The sequence below is a fragment of the Scleropages formosus genome, chromosome 3, assembly GCF_900964775.1.
Source record: "Scleropages formosus chromosome 3, fSclFor1.1, whole genome shotgun sequence".
NCBI classification, from domain to species: Eukaryota; Metazoa; Chordata; class Actinopteri; order Osteoglossiformes; family Osteoglossidae; genus Scleropages; species Scleropages formosus.
Window position 1 is genome coordinate 14,803,583 of NC_041808.1, and position 20,689 is coordinate 14,824,271.

Genomic DNA, 20,689 nt, shown 5'->3' on the forward strand with positions numbered 1-20,689 from the left:
GTTATATTTATTTTGCCATAGATTGTTTATTTTTATGTTTTATTTTAATGTTGCACTTCCCTCTTCTTTATATTTCTTGAAGAAAATGTTACTGAAGATCCTGGTTACTGTAGTAACCCATCTTATGTTCCACCGTTTCACTCAGCTCTTTGCCAGTGTTTCATGCTTTGCTTAGATCTCGGCTAAAACTGGTGCAGACGAATGCGCTGTGAAACAGTGCGCAAAGGCAGGTTATGAGAATTAATTTCATTTTTACATTTTCAATTCAGAAAGCTGGGCTTAACTTCAAGGGAACTTAAGCCTGGCAGTGAGCTTGCTGCCACCTTAATCCACCTTTCCAGAACAGCATCGCGGCTTGTTGTGCAAAAAAAAAAGTGATTTGGGACTAAACGACACCTTGTCTGTATCTGTCACCACCAATCGGTGCGAGAAAGCGAAGCGTGCTGTTTGAGGGCCGATGTGCGGTCACTTCTTACCCCCACTCATTGAGGACACGGACACACACACACACACACACACACACACACACTATCTGAACCGCTTGTCCCATATGGGGTCGCGGGGAGCCAGAGCCTAACCCGCAACACAGGACATAGGGGACGCACCCAGGACAGGACGCCAGTCTGTCGCAAGGCACCCCAAGCGGGACTTGAACCCCAGACCCACCAGAGAGCAGGACCCCCATCCAACCCACTGCGCCACCGCACCCCCCCCTCATTGAGGACATCAGAGAAAATTTAGCTTGCCGTTGGCATAGCAGGGAAAACTGCACTTTATTAGACTTTCAAAGATTTGTTTAATAAACCCAGAGTTACTTGAATCCACAGGGAATGGTCCATAAAAGGCTGGTTTTATTTTTGATGTTGTAATGTTTGCCATTTGTGATGTGTCATTACTTTCAGCTTTAAGGAGCTGCTATACAACAGGACAGATTGTCTTCTTGAGCTTTTTTTCCATAACTATAGGGTTAGAAGGTTGCATTTTAGGCAGTGATTCATCTACCATTTGTAAACTTGTTTATGTGTGTTATTTGTTTTAAATTGACCATCCTGAGTTTGAACAGGAAACAGTGTTTCCTGCGACTTATGTTTTTCATTTTTATTTCACCACACTCTTTTTGCTGGTTGTACATGTGGAGGTGCTGGAATTGTTTTTTATTCATTTTCTTCCTGTACTTGGAATTCCGTTATATGAAGAGATTTTGAAAATATGTGTTTGCATAAGCTCTGTGAAAGATATTCTGAGAGCAAGACACCCCCTTATACCGCCTTGTAATTTCCCTTGTAAAATGCTCCGTAACATGTCTGCTTCATCCTCTCTCATTTCCGGCTGCCATCCGACGCCGCCAAATCCAGTCCTGGATGTGTACGTCTTAAGTACTGATGGCCAGGTCCAGGATTTCAGATTTCCCCAGTCCAGTAAGAGTGGTGTCTCCATCCAGCTTTCTGCCAAAACTGTCAAATACAACAGTAAAAATGGTAAGCCAGAGACACAAGAAACATGGTAGGTTTTACACAGAAGCTTCCTGGGTGACAGCAATGTGGCTGTTAAAGCGTCACTGCATTTATACTTGTCTCTCTTGTTCTTTCTTCTCCACAGGAATTGCCAAACTGGTGTTTGTCCTTTACAAGCGCCTAGGACAGTTTCTAAGCACAGAAAATGCCACCATTAAATTTGGCAACGACGTTAACGGGCGGAACCATTCGGTTGCTGTGAACTCCGACATTATTGCAGCCTCTATCAACAAAGAGTCGAGTCGCGTGTTTGTCAGCAACCCGGTGATTTTCACTCTGGAGCACATCGACGTGAGTGCCTACGTGTTTAAGAAGGGCTCGTAATGTTAGCGGGAGGGCACAGCAGATAGTAAAGGACAGATAGAATCTCCTCGCTAGATTTAGGTCACAGCTGAGTTACTTTAAGCTGACAAGCTTAAAATTAAATAAGTCTGCAACGGCAGTTAATAGAACTTTAGTAAATTCTGTAATCAACATTAGAATGTAAATGATGCCATTTTCTTGTATAGCGGAAAATTAGCTTGTAGATTAGCCACACGCTGCTGGATGGAAATCACTCGGAGACCGGTTATGTTCTGTCTTTCAAAGTTGTAGAGAGGAATCCCATTGGGATCTGACTTGACTCTGTTCTTTATCAAGGAAATTGTGTCGTAGTGAAGAGTTGCCATGCAACAATTATGTCAGGCTTAAAGAGGCCCGCATAATTGATGATGCTGTCTTAGATACTGCTTGTCCATAACACAGCACAAATTAAAAGCATGAAGAATAAACTACATGTTAATATTAAAACTGACATCCCATCCAGGGTGTAGCACCCCAGAGACTTGCGCCCAATGCTTTCGGGATAGGCTCCGGTCCACTGCGACCCTGCCTTGGGCAAGCAGTTATTGAAATCAGATGGATGGTTGTAAAATATTCATAGTTTTGTCTTTTTAAAAAAATCTTCCCATGTAAACTGTATGAAATACACACACACACGCACACTTTCTGAACCGCTTGTCCCATACGGGGTCGCGGGGAACCGGAGCCTAACCCGGCAACACAGGGCGTAAGGCCGGAGGGGGAGGGGACACACCCAGGACGGGACACCAGTCCGTCGCAAGGCACCCCAAACGGGACTCGAACCCCAGACCCACCGGAGAGCAGGACTGTGGTCCATCCCATTGCGCCACCACACCCCCTCCTGTCTGAAATATTTAAATAAAAACGTGAAGCGGACCATTCCTCTGCAAAAGTTATGCCCTGTTGTAAAAATTGCAGTTGACCCATTGAATGGTGCTGTTAGCAGCTGCAACCACATTAAAAAATTCCATTTATGGCCACAAATATTGATGTGGTTTTTGCTATTTGCTGTAATTTTTTGCTGTACAATTGCCAATGACTAATTTCCCTTATACTGTAATGACCACTGTCACAGTGAGTTTGTGGCTATTATATTCATGAGTTTTAATTTGATTGTTCTATTTTTACCTGCCATGCTATTTTGAAATGTAATTATGTTACATATTTTGATTCTCAGACGGAAAATTATTTCAATTCGAACTGCTCCTTCTGGAACTACTCGGAGAGGAGCATGATGGGCTACTGGTCTACCCAAGGCTGCAAGCTCTTAGCTGCCAATAAGACCCACACCACCTGCTCCTGCAGCCATCTCACCAACTTTGCCATTCTCATGGCTCACCGCGAAGTCATCGTGAGTAAACCTCCTGCTGTCGTTTGCCTCTCATCAGGTTGCATTGTCTCGCTGGCTTCTCTAAGCAGTGAGAACAACAGCGGCATAGAAGCACAGCTTTCAGTGGGATCTCTTGGGGAGCCAGAACAAGTGGTGTGATATTGCTGAAGCCCGGAGTCTAGCTCTGAATTCCGGAAAGATACCGCATGGCCTGCGATCCCAGCAGACGTTAATTGCTCTTCGCTAATGGCCCTGCCCTGTGATTGATGGCCTTTGAGCCTTCCTTTCCGCTTGTCACCTAAAATTGTAATTTTCCACCCGCCACCTGTTGCACTTGATATATGAGGACAACTGCACTCCTCGATTTGTATGGACGGAGCGGCGCTTTTATTTTTCCTGTACTGCATTTCCGCAGGACAGAGATGGAATGCACGAGCTGCTCCTCACCATCATCACCCGGGTGGGAATCGCCGTATCCCTGCTCTGCCTGGCCATCAGCACCATCACGTTCTGCTTCTTCCGGGGCCTACAGAGTGACCGCAATACCATCCACAAGAACCTCTGCATCAACCTCTTTATTGCCGAGTTAATTTTCTTAATAGGGATCGACATGACGGAACTGAAGGTAGGCCCTGATATATCGGTGCTAGATATCGTAGTTCTGAATGTTCTAGTATTTTTCATTGGTTCCCCTGCAACAAATCAGACATAGAGTTTCAATCAGTAAGAGTTTCAATCAGTAAGAGTTTAAACGAAATCTGAATGCCATTAACAAAAGTTCTTCTCCCCTAGTACGATTAGGGTCTGGTTCAGCCAAATATTTGGGAAAAAAATCAGTCACCAGAGCTGTGCACAGCAAGACTGCTATCAGGGCTTTTCAGATGGCTTCAACTTGCCAGGGACTCAAATCACACAGGGTACATAAAGTCTTGAGCAAATTTTGCATCTTACTGAAACAGCGGAACATAATTGGCATTGTTCTGCTGTGGAGAGGGGGGTGGTAACTTGTTTAGGGAGTCTCAGCTGGCTGCCACAAAAGCACCCCTTATAGACCTGTCAGGCACCTGCAGGTTGCTGGTTGGGTTGCTGGTTGCAAGTAATGAGAGATGAGATGCTCACAGAGTGTAGTAAAGAGCACACACCATGCTTTAAAGGCATCCGGTGACTGTGAGAGGTCGTTGCAGAAACACAACTGGAAACTAATAACATTAGGGTGAAAATCTGGGGGGAAAACAGTATGTTTCTGTGAATATATTTTTTCTCTCTCTACTGCAGATCGGCTGTTCAATCATTGCTGGGATTTTGCATTTCTTCTTCTTGGCTGCATTTGCCTGGATGTGTCTTGAAGGTGTCCAGCTTTATCTCATGCTGGTGGAAGTTTTTGAAAGTGAATATTCTCGAAAAAAGTACTACTATATTTCGGGCTACCTTGTACCCGCCATAGTAGTAGGGATCTCAGCGGCCGTTGACTACAGGAGTTACGGAACTAAAAAGGCGTAAGTGTTTATGCCTTGTGTATTCAGATTTGTGAACCTTAAGAAAAGTTAAATGACTGCTGTTAATAGCTGATGATTCAATTGATTAGTGCACAATAATATGCTATTTTGGCTCATGCGTTGGACGTTTAATGTAATGTTGGTAATGGGTTTGACTAATAGTGTAATTTGTCATTATTTTGTTTTGTGAGGCTGTATAGTGATTTATTATGTCTAGTACATGAACAGATTGTTAGAGAAACTTGGAATTGAAATGCATCTACCTTTTTTTTTTTCTTTTTTTTTTCTTTTTTTTAAATGGCCATGTTTGTTACTTTGTCTTTCACTGTAGTTGTTGGCTGAGAGCAGATAATCACTTCATCTGGAGCTTCATTGGACCGGTCACATTCATCATCATGGTAAGTCTCCCTAGGAACAGATGAGCATTGCTCGCAGGCAGTTTAATACATCTTAATACACAGCGACAGATGCAGTTCCAGCTATTGTTCTAATGAGAAACACAGTAAGATTATAACATTGTTCTTCCACAGCGCTGCTTGAGCGCAATTGTGGCCTGGCGCCTGTAGATTGTGCTCATGGCCGCTGTATGTTAGAGAGTGTAGTAGTCGGAGACATCGTAAACAAGGAACTCTTCTAAATTCAGCGCGTTGTGATGGTGCGTTGATCAATTATTTATCAGACTAGTAAATCCCAAGGACTTAAAAGGTTCAAGCAAGGATTTAAGGCCTGTTCAAACAAATATACACATGTGAAAGAAATGTATTAATTTTTTGTGACTTTGATTTCATTTTAGTAATTATACCGTGCATTTGTATGATTTGCAGATATTGTGACTGAAGACAGTAACAATTAATTAGTTAATCTTTGTTACTTTTGTTATGGCAGAATTGCCAGACATTATTGATAAACCTTGACATTGTTTTTGATTAATTCATATGGATTGATATGAATGATTTACTAATAAGTAACTGTTACAGAACTGGTATCATATTTAAAAGAAGTGGAGTGGGATTAAATCACTGTTTCAAGGATGTGTGGCTTACATGATCTGAAAGTGTCGAAAATTGAAATGTCAAAATTTTCCAAAAGCATTGTGTTGCTTGTAACAGTGTTGTTCATTCATCGTAATAAACATTTATGTAAAATACATTTAATATAGGAACATTTCAAAAACATGAAATTTTCAGAGAAAATTTATTTCTCAGACATCTTCAGTAGATAACCAGACTTTCAGGAAGCCAGTGCAGCAGATGATTTTGGTTGGATGTCACTTTCAGAAAACTGACATTTCCAAAGCACTAGATGAGAAAATTGTGCGTATACAGTACTTTAGCTAGGACTTAATATATACAGAAAAGGTTTCCTGGACCTATTGACCTCTCCAAGAAACTCTCTTTTCTGTCGGAATCACCTGCAAATGGACGAATATGCCGTGAAGGAGATAAACACTGTTTCAGAGAACCTGCTTCAAGTCAAGTAAGATATTACTGATTCGTTAAAAGCTCCTACAAGGAACAAGAGTTCATGAAACATTTTTGCACCTGATAACATGCGGCCCACCTTTCTTTGATTCCGGCATATTTGTTCAGTGAAAATCATAAATAACGAAAAAGCGATGAAGAGTAGGACACCATTACTGTGCTTAAAATGCTTGAACGCAAGTTTGGATCACAGCACATCGCAGGCTGTCCTCATCATGCAGACATCTCCATCTGTACCTTTAATATTGCATCTGGTTCATCTGGAGTTCAGCATGTGCACTCACTCGGAAGCTCTTACTCTGGCCTCTGCATGGTAATAGCGAGCCGTCGCGCAGGCACGGGTAGCACGGAAGCTTTTTCACAAGGTAACAGAAGCCCAAGGGAAGACGCTGGGGGCGGCATGGTGGGGGGATGCTGTTTGTCTAGGTTACTTTAGAGTAATGTTTCACTTCCTCTGTCCCATCAGATCTGTGTCTTCACTGTGGGCTGTGTGAAATGCATTTCGAGCCGCGAGGCTCATACAGACACGATTGGCTGATGGCTGGAAAAGAAAACTCGACATCGCTGTAATCTGTGATCTAAAAGCCCCGCTCTGCTGGTTTTCCCTTCCGTATTTTAGCGATCTTATTGGGCTATACCACTGCTGAACTGACTCTTAGCAAAGGGGGGGAGGTTTGTGCTCTGAACCACACAGCTGTAGCGTATTGCACTTGCTCTATAGTACAGAATGCACATTTATTTTTTGCAAAAAAGCCGATTCTTTCTACCTCTGGTGATCATTTGACATGATTAATCTTTTACTTTCTCATGGAAGACAAAATAAGATAGGATGACATGGGTGGTTGACAGGTATCTTAATGCAAGTAGATGTAAAAATAAGAGACAATACAGATTGATCTGGCTCTTTCTGACTGACATCGTTCATATTTTTCCTTCTGTAGTTCACACTCTGCCTATTTGCAAAAGCAGTCAAAGCGTATTTCCAGTGTCAGCACACTGTTGCTAAGGACTGCCGCTCTACCATGCTTTTGTATGCTCAGCCAGTTCCGTGGGTCCCGGGTTTGCTGCAGGAACTAGCCGACTTTCTTACTTAATAAGTTGCACAGTGATTAATGTTTAGCTGGTTATGGATTTTTTAAAAGAAGGTAATGGCTTGACCGGCCAAAGTAAATGCTTTGACATGCAGAAGTTACTGACCTTGCCTTAAATAAGCTTGCTGAAGATTGAATATGGTATTCATACAAGTAAGCCAAATTGATATAAATCCTGTTCAACTCCCAAAGGAAAAGGGCTTCTGCCGAACAAATTCCTGTATTCTTTCAGATGTTTTTTTAAGTATGATCTCAGACTGTTTGTGTATAATATTATTATTTTGGATTTCTTTTCTTTTTCATAGAGCTCTGCTTCAGTAGCTATGTTTTAATTTATTTTATTTGCTCCGGATTAACATTTTCATATTCCTCTTGATATACAATGACATTACGTTTGGCGCCAGTCTGCTTGTCTGAGTCTTGTAGGAGATGGATATTGTATATTACATTAGTCGCTTAGACTAAGAAGCTTTAAAGGCAGCCCTTTAAATCAATATAAAGATGACAATTAACAGCTTCCCGCTTTAATTCGTGCATTAATGACAACATATTAACGCTGCCATTATTCTATTTTGACAGCTAAATCTCATCTTCCTGGTGATTACCATGTATAAAATGGTGAAGCACTCTTCCTCACTGAAACCAGACTCCAGCAGGTTAGAGAACATCAAGTAAGTGGGGTCGTTGTGGTCACATGATAATTTTGAGCTCTTGCATGTTGGCTGTACATGACATGAAATCATCATTAATGCGATTACAAAGCATCTGTTTTAACATCCCTGGTATCTCCTCTATCCTATTTGCAGCTGGATAACTTAAAACTACTTTGATTAAGTACAGCATTTTTAGTTGCCAGGATTTTTTGCTTTTTTCTTGACTGACTCTAAAAGAGTCTGCAAAATGAAAGCATTAGAGTAAATAAAATTAAATTCTCAGGAAACTAACAGTATTTAAATTATTAGATAATTCAAAGGAATTCAACTGATCTTCATTTACTGTAATTGTGAGTTAAAGTTGATATGAATAACACTTTTGTTTGAGCTTGTTATGTGTTTTACAAACTTGTTTGAATATTTAAATTCTTAGATGAAACCACATGTATAAAGGACTTAAGGTCTGAGTGATATGTTAAATATCATTTTGTGAAATGAAAGCTTAAAAAAACATTGATCAATAGTTTTTCTCTTTAACTTTGTTTTGCAGTTGTATACAGTGAATAGTATAGTAGTATAATTGAATATTCAAGGTGAAAACACTTTTGCACTGCACATTGGAAATATTTATACTTACGACTTGTACGGTGGGGGCAAGTATAGATGTGTGAAGTGTTGTTATGTGATGGGAGACATGTTATCACTGTCAAAGTTAACTGTTCCCAGATAAAAAGAGAAAAGTATTGGCAGCCCCTTTCATATTTCTATTTCTAAAAGTACTGTGTACAATACAAACTAGATTAATAGGGCAAACTAACTTATGTGTTTCAGTGCTCATTCACTGTTTAAATGTGAGGTTTTCATTTCTGTTCATATTGTTGTATGTTCGGAAAGATGCATTCATGAACATTTTTTCTCATCAGTTCTTGTTTACAAAAATGTAACGTGGATGTGATATGTGTGTTTGCTATAGAAACATCAACCACATCTGTTAACAGATATTATTTGTTCTAAATAATGATACATGTTCTAAAATGATACATTATTTATTCGAAATAATGATACATAATAAGCAAATTAACTTCGGTATAAGAGGGGTTTTGCAGAATTTCGAGATCGCTACAGTAGATGTACAGCAACATGGCTATTAAGGGACTTAACTTGCAACTAAAATGTCGCAGATGGAAGTCCCATGAGGGACACTTCTCACACACATTTTAAAAAGTCAGTTAATCCAAATTGCTCCGGTGACCGTTTCCAGCCTTTTGCAATTAACAGGGAAAATGTCACTTGGGAAGAAGAGAAAGTAGCTCTTTACATGGTAGCTTCAGAGAGCGATGTGAGATGGCTCACTTCACAGGGCTCCTACACCCAGGAGAGGCACCATGCCTCATGTATGACTTGAGGTCTTCCCGACATCTGGAATCCCCGAGAAAGGGCTGAGCAGTGCATGCTGCGTATGCAGATGGAGCTAATCTGTAGCATCTTTCTTTTCCTTTCCTTTTCTCTTTATGCCTTCTCAACCACACCAGTAATTACCGTGTTTGTGACGGCTACTATAGTACCGATTTGCCTGGGTAAGCTTCTGCCTTACATCAGTATTCCATTCTTTTATCCTGGATTCCAAAACAATTTAATGTTCCTGTTGTGATGGAGTGATTAAATCATACTTAGTCCTAAAATTATATTTACAGAAAACTGAAACGTTGGCACCTTTTTTTAATCAAATTATTAAGCAGCAAATAATTTGAGTAATTAAATCAATGAGAAATTACATATTTGGTTTTATTAGCATTGGGATCTTAATTAAGTTCATTTCTCATTTTCTAGTATTGTTTATTTATTTTATTCGGACGTCTAACCGCAGTTTGTTCCTCTAATTTGTGTTTCTCTTTCCTACTTATCATGCTTTCTAGCTATGAAGATAATAAGTCATTTATCAAGTAAGAGCATTAGTGAGAAATTTTATTTTTCAGTCGGGTGTCTGCTTTTCTTCATCGTGTTCTTCCTGTTGTCTCTTTTCTTTTAATATTTGATTCCAGTATATACTTCCATCTGCCAGAAATAAACATGTTTTCATTTCAGTTTACCACTGGGCATCTCTTTAAAGATGCTTGAAGTCTTCCTTGGGTCCTCAGAGTTTCCCTTTATTTCATTTTTTGTTTATTTTCAGCCCAGATATGTACTGGCTGGAATGACTATCAGTGAGAAATTGTTTCACATTTGTTCCCATTCATATACTGTCATGTTGATGCTGCATGCAGTGATGTATTCCATCAGTTCACAGTCACATGTTAAAAACAACACACAGTATCTTTCAGAAATACTGACGGTATCTGTATTTAATTTCTCAAGGTTTCCAGTCTTGCAGTGACATGGTGCCTTCAGACGTTTAAACTGGGCGTGTCATGAATGTTGCAAATACGGTCCTAGTGATGTGTCTCAGTAGATGGCAACCTGGTTAACTCTTCTAGCTGGAGAAGTATTTTCCCACCCCAGCAAGTTGTTTTACATTTTTGTTTCACATTATTTTTAGAGATCTTCATCGCTGGTAGAGCACCGTATTTTTATCCTGTTGGGAAGACACTTACTTTTTCCATTTCAGATCTTGGGTCCTTGGCGCTTTTGCATTGCTTTGCCTGCTGGGATTGACTTGGTCGTTCGGGTTATTCTTCATGAATGAGTCTTCCATAGTGATGGCTTATCTCTTCACTATTTTCAACACCTTGCAAGGCATGTTCATCTTTATCTTCCACTGCCTCTTGCAGAAAAAGGTGAGTATGCCAGAGAAAGGGTACAGAGAATGTGTTTTCTTCCAGGTTATACATGTTCACATGCTGGGGAAAGTAAACATGAAGCCCCCTGTGTACCAAGAGTAGTGCACCACAGAACCCAGAATTTCAACATAATGAATCAATATTTACAGTTAATGTTGAAGAAGCTTCCAATGTCATCGTTGAGGTAAAAGTAATTTTTGTAATTGCACATCTTGGTTAGTATCACAGTGAGTTGACAAAGTATTTACAGGAGCAGGTGCATTTTGATATTTTGCATAATATGCATTTATCTTTGTTTTCAGACAGCGGAATGGTGCAGAACATGGAGCGTGTCTCCACGGAGACGCCGAGATGCTAATTGTCTCCATTATTTACCTTGTACAGGTCCGTAAAGAGTACAGTAAATGCCTGCGTCAGTCTTACTGCTGCGGAGGACTGCCAGCTGAGAGCTCCCACAGCTCGGCAAAGACGTCGACCTCGAGAACAAGCACCCGCTACTCCTCTGCCACGCAGGTACCAGGAAACGGTGCTGCTCTTTTCCAGTGGCCCGTCTTGGCGAAATTAAAAGGGTAGAAATGGATTGTGCTCTTAATGCAATAAAGTGCAAAAAAACAGTACACTAATTCACTGCAGAGCTGTCTAAAATTGGCAGGTCATTCAGAGTTGTGCATTCGTGCCTGCAGATTCATGGACCGTCAGCCATTCTGGGCAGTCCCATGGAAACGAGCAGAAATGCGGCGTATCTGGCACTGCCTTGCCCTGCCGATTTTCTGTGGCTGTGTTTTTCTCATACTTTTTGTTCTTGCTGTGTACCCTGTGGTGCTTTTGAATGCCACGACCACAGCCACTTGTACTCTACATCATTCTTGTTAATTGGGTCAGTTAAAGGAGAGCGTAGGAACAGCCTAACGGCATCTCTTAATCTTTATTGAGCAGAGCCGCATCAGAAGAATGTGGAACGACACAGTCAGAAAGCAGTCAGAGTCCTCATTCATGTCAACTGACATCAACAGCAGCTCCACTCTTAACCAAGGTAAGCTGTAGATTTTATTTCCGAATTTTAGTTTTGGAAACAACGCATCCTTTTAGGCGGTGCCGAGACATTAAAATATGTTTCTTATTTAAAGTCGTAATGATTCCTTTTCAAGACCTAAATATTTACATGGTTATGCTGTAATAATTCTTCCTTGAAACAGAAATGAAACCTTTGAGGTTTGTTACACTCGGGTGCTGTCTCAGAGCAAAGGAAAAGAAAATAATAAAGCACTGAAAAATGATGCATGCACACAGTTCATGGGTCAGTTCAGCAAAAGCAGAGAACGGCGGCAAACTCAAGGAAAACTGAAGTTTAAAAGCCTTGTTTACATGGCATGAAACACACATCAGTCAGCCAGCATCCAATGAGAAACATCAGTCACAATTCATAGGGATGTTTTTTTTTAAAATGCCTCATTTAATATTTAGCATGTGTGTGAATATGCTCATGAGAAGATGATGTTAAACTCTCAGTGACCCCAGCGGGCTGCTCAGCGGTACTCCACTTTACTGTGGTGAAAATGCACTGAAATGGTGTGCAAAGTAAGCAATCGGACAGAAGTCACAAGGAAGTGGATGAAATGATTTCCCCTTTCCCAGTGTTTTTTTTTTTTCTTTTTGTATTCCAAGTAATAAAAATAAAATTGGCTTTTAATGCACATGTATCTACACACTTCTCTCAAAAAATATTAGGCACCAGCAACATAGTATGGCCAAAGTAAATATCTGAATTTTTTTGTCATTGGCTTCTTGCGTTGAAACAAATTTCTTTCATTATGGAATTGGTGCGGCTCCATCAGAATGTAGGCTCGTGATCTGGCATTCAGCAGAGACAGCCCTAGAGTCCAGCAGACATTGAGCATGGTTAAATACCTCAGGGCAGCAATAATAAAAAGGCTGAATGTAAAAGAGGCGAGATAAATGTGTTTTATATGGCTGATTAGCATGTAAACGAATTGCTGTGTCGAGGCGTGTTTGCAAGGCCCCGCAGTGAGGGCAGCCAGCTGCTGGTCTGCAAACAGCATTTCTCTAACGGGCGATGGCATTTTGTTAAACCCTACTTCATAATTAAGTAAAACCTGGCCAACTGCTGCCTAACTCGCTCGCTCGCTCGCTCACTCACTCGTTCACTGTAGAAGGCCGCTTACGCTAAGGCAGGTCTTGGTGATCCGGAGCCTATCCTGGAAGCACGGGGCTGCCAGGTTTGACGGGGTACACCCTGGGCGGACCGCCAGCCAATCACAGGGCAGTTACACTGACACATTCACTCAGACATACAGAAAGTGCAATTTAGAGTGACAAATTCACATGAAATGCATATCTGTGGACCTTGGGAGCAAACCAATGAAAATATAGAGAGAATATACAAACTCAACAAAGAATGCAGCAGGGGGGACCAGCACTAAGGGTACAGACCTGTAATCCAAAGGTAGTTGGTTTAAATCTCAGTGTCATTGCTTCTGCTGAAACTGTTAAATCTGTTCTGTTAAGCCTGGGACTTAACTTGAACTGCTTCTGTAAAATATCCAGCTATTTAGTGGGTAAAATCTACGGAGGACAAGTTGCTTTTCTGCAAAAATAATCATGAAGTAGCCTTGCAATCAACAAAATCTCATCCTGCGTGTACCCTGCCTCACTCCCTGTGCATCTAGGATAGACTTTGGACCACCACGATGCCACCTTGGTCAAGCAGTTATTGATAAAGAGTGAATAAATTAATAATAAGGTATTTAATCAAGTTCATTTGTCAGTGGCCTGCTCCATGGACTCCAGAAGACAATGAGAAAAGTGGTTTAAAAAACTCATGTTCAGCAACAAGGCAGTGGTAAAAAAAAGAAGACAGAGTATAAAGATCTCTCATAGCAATTAGCTGAACGAGTCGATGTTATGTGGGTTAATGCAGCTTAGCTCATCTCAAATAACATCTCCCCAGATAATGTCTTTCTTATCAATGTGTCGGCTCAAAGCAAATAACACTCCAGAGTTTGTAAACGCGTAATTGTTCTGGTTAGAATGTAGACGGAGAAAAACACACATTTATTTACCGACGTCAGGGAGGGCTCTACTAAAGGTGAAGAATACCATTGGAAATGTCCCGCGTGTTTAGGGCAATAAAGGCTCGTGATGGAATCTTACTGCACAGATGTCATAAATGTGTTTTTCTCTCTGTGTCTGTGTCGCTGTTTCAGGGATGACTGGCAATTACCTACTAACAAACCCTCTTCTTCGGCCACACGGCACTAACAACCCCTATAACACCCTGCTCGCCGAAACAATCGTCTGTAGCACTCCAGCCGCTCCGGGGTTTGCCTCCTCAGGTCTGCACACTTACCTCTTTGAGAAAGGCTCGCTTTTAATATTCTCCAGCCACCTTCCTTTTCATTGCTACCCTTCGTGACCTTATAGTACCATCGCATCGAGAATAGAGTGCAAGGCAGCATCACTTCTCCCTTTTCACTGTCTCCACTTTTCCATCAATCTGTGCGTGCGGAGTCGTGGGTAAGCACGCAGACTTGCCACCTGAAGGTTGTCTGCCCAAGCCCTAAAAGAGGGCCTCGCCTCTGTAGTTAACCTGAACTGCTCGAGTAAAACATCTCGCTGTAAAAAAAAAAAAAAACAAAAGAAAACTGCCAGTTAAGCAAGAAAGGAATCACATGTCGATATCGAGTCAGCTTTGCAAGCACTTTACGAGAGTTCACCTCCATAGCGGACAACCGAGCTGTTTTTACACGTTCTCTGCTCAAACAGGATCGGTGATTCGGGGAAGATCCATCACGTAAACGTTCCAACACAACGTTCTTTCTGCTGATGGATCTGTTAAGGGCATTTTATGTTTTTTATATTATTTACAGGATAATGGGTAAAAAGATGCCTGCGTGCATATTGCCGCTAAAGATTATAAATGATAGACATTATTTGCTCTGTGGGGCATGCCTACTGCATCTTTTTTTTATACTACAGCTTAAACAAAACTTAATGCGTTTTTAATAGATTCAGTTTGTTTTAAAATGAGCCACGGTAAGAAAAGACAAGTTGCCCAACGAAGTTTTACTGTTACGTACAACAATACATTCAGATACACTGGAATAAAATATCATCACAGTTAGTTATATCCCTTCACGTTTCTGATGGGTGATTTGGCAAGTACTTACTTTTCATTGCACATATCTATTTTAGGAAATAAAGGAAAATTGCTCATTGATATCATTAGTACATGTTTTTCCCAAGGTTAATGCACCATTAATATTAGAATGGCAACAATATAATATGGTTGACTTTTTCAGAATTTAACAAAAATGTGAGTAAAATTATTCAGCAGTGTAACTGTCAAGATACTTTATGCAATAGTGGTGCACAATACAGACACAGTATATGTTAAGAACACGGTACAGTTTATGATCATAGTTGCAGTCTTCTTGTAATGCAATTCTTTAAAGGCACACACACACACAGGCACACACACACACACACACGTTTTCAGAACCGCTTGTCCCATACGGGGTCGCGGGGACCCGGAGCCTACCCGGTAACACAGGGCGTAAGGCCGGAGGGGGAGGGGACACACCCAGGACGGGACGCCAGTCCGTCGCAAGGCACCCCTAAGCGGGACTCGAACCCCAGACCCACTGGAGAGCAGGACCCCCTCTTTAAAGGCATACATGTACAAATTATCTGTAGAATAAAACATAATGATTTTTTAAAACGTGAAAGTGTGGCATATGATATTTATTCCTGAATATTATTTTTGCGATCTGTTATTTTCAGTGTGATTTACAGTACTAGACAGCAGGCTTAACCGAGGCTCTAAAATGGGAACAACGGCACAGTTAGAGCAAACAATTGAATTTCTCTTCATAAAATCTTCGTTTGCTGTAGCCATCTCTCAAAATCCCAGCCGTCTTCTGAAAGTGCCCACTTTCTTTCAGTTTCTCTCACATCTGTCCCTCGTCTCGTTGACTTCACCTTTCCACATGAGGGTTATTTTATGGCTGAGAAAAACAAATGACCCCATGATCTTTTTTCTTCTTTTCTTTACTGCTTCCTATTTGTTTTTCCCAATTCTGATGTCTGTTTTTACTTTTGTCTTTCATCAACTGTGAAATACCTTATCTCTGTGACAGCATGTCACCATAATATAGGCCTCAGTGTGTTTATATGTGTGTGTAAATCTCCACTTCATATCTGTTACGTGAATTTTTTTTTCCGTTTGTCTGGACTGAGTAGACCGGCCAATAGATGTCTGCTCGTCCGTTTTCCCCTCTCCGCAGCGATTGGGAGGGGAAAAAAAAACAATCTGATGAGCTGCGCTTTACAGAAAATTGTAACATGGCTGAATGCTTGCTGTTGTTTGTCCCAGGGTTAGACTTGTCATAGCCAGAGATAAGAGGAAGAGGGACTGTCAACGTGACTGATGCCAAGTTTCAGGGCTGTGGGCAGACTTTTTTTTTAATTCTACGGCCAGTGCCTACAAGGTAGAACTTGTGAGAGCAGTCACATGCCATACCCACTCGATTAAAAAGAGGAAGGACGTGTGCCGCTTCTGATTTCTGGCAAAGGCTGTGAATGTTGTGTCATGTTCTGACTAAGCTGCTGAATTTTTTTTTGGTCCTTTCAGCAATAAAACATCATGTTACAATAAATCGTTTTTATTTTCTTTTGTACATCAGCTACTCTTAGGCCAGGTAGCCTGAGCAGACAGACATGATGTGAGTTGTCCAAAGTGAGTCATCCCACCTGCTGTCCGTAGTCATGTCAGATAGTGCTTGTGGGCCCCTGTCGTGAGAAAGGTGGCTGTCCGTGTTGACCATGACTCTTTTCTGTATCCATTGAGAGTGCCCCGCTTTTATTTTTTGCCCCACATGGTGCCCAAAGCGGTTGTTAGAAGTTCTGTAAGTGTGGTAGATGGAACATTTGTGGCTGCACATTCGTATGGTTCGATGTACTGTGTGTACAGTATGTGATGTTCGTGTAGCCTGTATATCTCTTACCATTTCTAATGCTGTTTGGGACAAAGATCTAACTTTTCCATATCAAGTGATGTGTGAAAAGACAAATTGCCATTAGTATTGGCCGGAGGTGGATCGGGCTTTCAAGATGGAAACTGAAATCTTGTCAACTGTTATTACGTTAAAATTCACCAAAATTTAGAGTGCCCTGACAGTCAAGAAATGTAAGAAAATTAAACGTTTTCTGAGTTCCGCACTTTTTTTTTTTTTTTTTAAACCTTTTTTGAAAACTTAGGTTCAGTTGTTGTAATTTATTTCACTTTGTGTCCTGAACAGTATTAAAGCTTTTTTGTTTCCTTTTTAAGGCAAATAATTTAACTGATACAGGTTCTCCTCACATGTGTTTCCGTTGCAGGACATTCACTGAACAATACCAGGGATACGAGCACGATGGACACACTGCCCCTAAATGGTAACTTTAACAACAGCTATTCCCTTCGCAATGGTGACTATAGCGACAATGTGCAGGGGATTGACTGTGGACTCAGCTTGGATGATGCTGCCTTTGAGAAGATGATCATCTCCAAGCTGGTGCACAACAATCTCAGGGCTTGCGGCAAGAACCAAAATGCGGAGGCCCCGCCAGCCAAACTAGTTCTGGGCGGGGCCGGTGATGATGACGCCATTCTGGATGACGGCGCGTCGCTGGTGCACGGGGACAACATTGGCCTGGAGCTCTTGCACAAGGAGCTGGAGGCCCCTCTCCTCCCGCAGCGGACTCACTCCCTCCTGTACCACCCGCAGAAGGCGGTCAAGACAGAGAGTGCCGAGAGCTACGTGGCGCAGCTCGCTGCCAAGGCAGAGGACGGCCTGCACTCCCCCAACAGGGACTCCCTGTACACCAGCATGCCGAACCTCACGGACTCTCCCTGCCCTGAGAGCGGCCCTAGCGTTGAGGAGGACCTCTCGCCGTCCAAGGAGGGTGAGAATGAGGATGCTTATTACAAAAGCATGCCAAACATCGGGGATGGACTACAGCCTCAGGTTTACTACCACATTAGTAGCGGCAGTAGCAACGGATACATCATTCCCATCAATAGCGAGAACTGCATCCCTGAAGGAGATGTTAGGGAAGGACAAATGCAGTTGGTTACAAGTCTTTAAACACATTTAATGGAATGTCATCTCAACCAACGATGCCCTGGAAGACATGCCGTAAATGGCGTCGGGCAAAGCTTTGCGTTTCTTAAAATGACTCCGTTACACATGCCGAATACAAACATTTTCCCCCTGAAAGACTAGCGAGTGACATATTTAAACGTGCTGAGAACTAGACGAAGAGAAATGCTGGCCCAGAACTCTTAGGGCAGTCCTGCTGGGCAGAGGTTGTACATACATCTGCATCATCCTTGTGAAAGGCAGTTTTGTATTAAATACAAAGGCGAGCTTCAGGACCAGGATTGGACCTACAGCAATGGGTTTGTTCCAATATTCTGGAGAACTTTAGACATCAGGAATTCTGATCCCAGAGCATAGTCATTCCCATGACAATGAAGATTTGAGAATATAACCACTAGCAATCAAGCCGCAGGCCTTATATTTTCTCAGTTGTACAATGAAATGTTGTCAAGAGTAATGGCTGACAAAAAAATATATATTTTGTTGTATTGCTAGTGTAAAATGAACTTGGTGACAACCGTAAATGTAATTTTAATTGAAATTTTAACAATTTGAAGAAACTATTGTGTAAAGGTTGCACATGTTATAGAACGTGTTTATTCTTCTTACACTTCATTAACTGTAGTAAAATATATATAAAAACAGCAAAGAGGTCAAGGTCATCTATTACTCATTTTCCCACTTGTGAACAGTGTTTACGCTCACATAAATTATGAATTTTGTCCATAAAAACCGATAAAGTTTGTATGTCATATTGCCAAAAAATGTATATATATATACATATATATATAATGATTTAAAGGAAATGATCGCCCCCTTTTCATCCACTAAATCGAGCCTTGCAAGCTATAGAGCTGGATGGTAATGTAGCTTATTTTGCCAGAATTACTTGATAGAAATATTAAATTAAGGCACTTAAAGCTAACTTTTTGACATCAACTTGATTTTCATCCAGTTGTTTGCATTTGGCAATTATTTATAGATTTTAAAGGTTGAAAAGGGGGGTCGGATTTATTTCTGCACTGTTATGTTTACTTCATTCTTTTGTATAATTAAAGAGCCTGTTACTAGAAAATGATGCAAATTCAACACTTGTTTAATATTAAATAAATGTGAGGTTCTTCAAATTTTCAAATTCTTGCTAAATGTTTGTTTGCCTTTTTATGAAGAGAAAATGTACTTTGCAAAGAAAATAGACAAACGGCATCATTGTGCCATTGTTTTAAATGCTTGTTTTTAGGGAACCATTGATTTCACTCGACTACGATTGCATTCAGTAAGCTCTTGTCTGCTGGCCATGACTGTGTGTCTAAATATTTCTCACTCCGAGAATTTACAGCAATTCGTTAAAGGCTTTTAGAGAAAAGCTGAGTTTCAGCAGATGTGTCTGCTCTGGTGACAGTTTTACAGTCATGTCTACATACATTTGAAAGCCTTTACCACATTTCACTGAGCTGACACTTCTTAGGGAGACACTTTTTTTTTCTGAAGTGATTTGGATAGCTTACAGTTTAATTATTTTTACTGCTGCATTATGGAAGTACCATTAGGTGTTAAGTGTGCGACGGCAATCAAATTCACACTGGTTACCCTCAGATTCCTTAAATTCTCTTAATTATCTTAGACGAAGTATCACATTCAGTGCATTTTTCTTACATTGGTACCTTATTTCAGGAACTTGTAGCCTGAAATAAGGCTGCTCCAAAACGTGTTTAAAAACCTTTTAACATACTCTAAGTAGAGCACTTTGTCTAGGGAAAACCAAAAATGTGAAACCAAAAAAGCTGAAGTTCTTGCATACATAAGCTGTTTCCACTGACCTTCTTTAGGAAACGTGTGGACACGTTCTGAACTGTAAGACAGATTTATTTATGAGCTTTATCAACATTTGAGCTACATGGTGTTATAGTGGGTGTAGCGCTGGTGCCTCACAACGCCTGTGCTGTGGCTTCAGGCATGGGTTCACATTTTGCTCAGTCGAGAGGCTGCATGTTCTCCCTGTGTCTGCATGGGTTTCCGACAGATGCTCTGGTTTCCTCCCACAGCCCAAAGAGCTGCATTGGTGCCGCGAAATTCCCTGTAGTGTGCGAATGGGTGAGTGTGTGTGTGTGTGTGTGTGTGTGTATGTGTGTTTGTGGCTACCCTGCGATGGAGTGGTGTCCCATCCAGGGTGAAACCCCCCTCTCAGCCTTGCAACCAATGATTCTGGAAAAGGTTATGAGTACGTGTGAGTGAATGTGAGTGTGTGCGTGTGATCGCCCTGTGATGGATGACCACCACAACCAGGCTGTACTCTGTGTCTCTGGAAAAGCGGTTGCTGATAATATATGAATTTATCAGTATTCTGCAAGTCATGGCCCAGGTTCCAGTGGGGTCTTGCTCAGGGGCAGTATGTGAAAACCGTGTTGTTATCAGCCTGTCTCCTGGTAAAACAAGGTTGTTACAGGAAACTAAAGCTGCTCTCAGCGGGACCAGTTGTCATTTAAAAAGGCAGTGCACTGGGGAGTTGTTATTGCTCATCCCTGTAATTGTTATCTAATGCATGTATGCATGCCCTGCTCTCTCTCATAGCCCAACAAGATAAGTGCATAATAATGCATTATAAAGGATGTGGGACGGTAGCAAACGTAGATAAGAAGGGCTGAAGGAAGAACCCAAAACCCAGTAGATTTGAAATCAGACGGATGTAGAGTGAAGCTCAAGAAATGGATGCTTTCATCTTTTTGAAAAACATTCCAATTCAGTGTAAAAACAAAGGCTTGGCAACAGTGTCTGGTTGCATCTCATATTCATTGTTCTGCCAGTCCATTTAAAAGAATCGTTGTCTACTGATAATGCAACCTAG

At 41.3% G+C, this 20,689-nt stretch overlaps 1 protein-coding gene across 3 annotated transcripts in view; it reads left to right on the forward strand.

Annotated features, from left to right (window-relative positions):
- LOC108935194 (adhesion G protein-coupled receptor L2-like) overlaps positions 1-18,902 on the forward strand; it is a 94,536-nt gene extending 75,634 nt beyond the window's left edge. For 2 of the 3 annotated variants that reach the window (XM_018753599.2, XM_018753601.2), the window contains 11 exons: positions 1,356-1,478; positions 1,600-1,805; positions 3,034-3,207; positions 3,602-3,811; positions 4,462-4,682; positions 5,014-5,080; positions 7,834-7,925; positions 10,513-10,681; positions 11,069-11,197; positions 11,621-11,717; positions 17,081-18,902. In XM_018753599.2, the coding sequence (XP_018609115.1) occupies positions 1,356-1,478; positions 1,600-1,805; positions 3,034-3,207; positions 3,602-3,811; positions 4,462-4,682; positions 5,014-5,080; positions 7,834-7,925; positions 10,513-10,681; positions 11,069-11,197; positions 11,621-11,717; positions 17,081-17,829 (2,237 nt within the window). In that variant the 3' untranslated portion in view covers positions 17,830-18,902. Of the gene's footprint in view, positions 1-1,355; positions 1,479-1,599; positions 1,806-3,033; positions 3,208-3,601; positions 3,812-4,461; positions 4,683-5,013; positions 5,081-7,833; positions 7,926-10,512; positions 10,682-11,068; positions 11,198-11,620; positions 11,718-13,908; positions 14,038-17,080 lie in introns of all 3 variants that reach the window. The other variant, XM_029250215.1, reaches the window with a different exon arrangement.
- Positions 18,903-20,689: the final 1,787 nt, after the last annotated feature.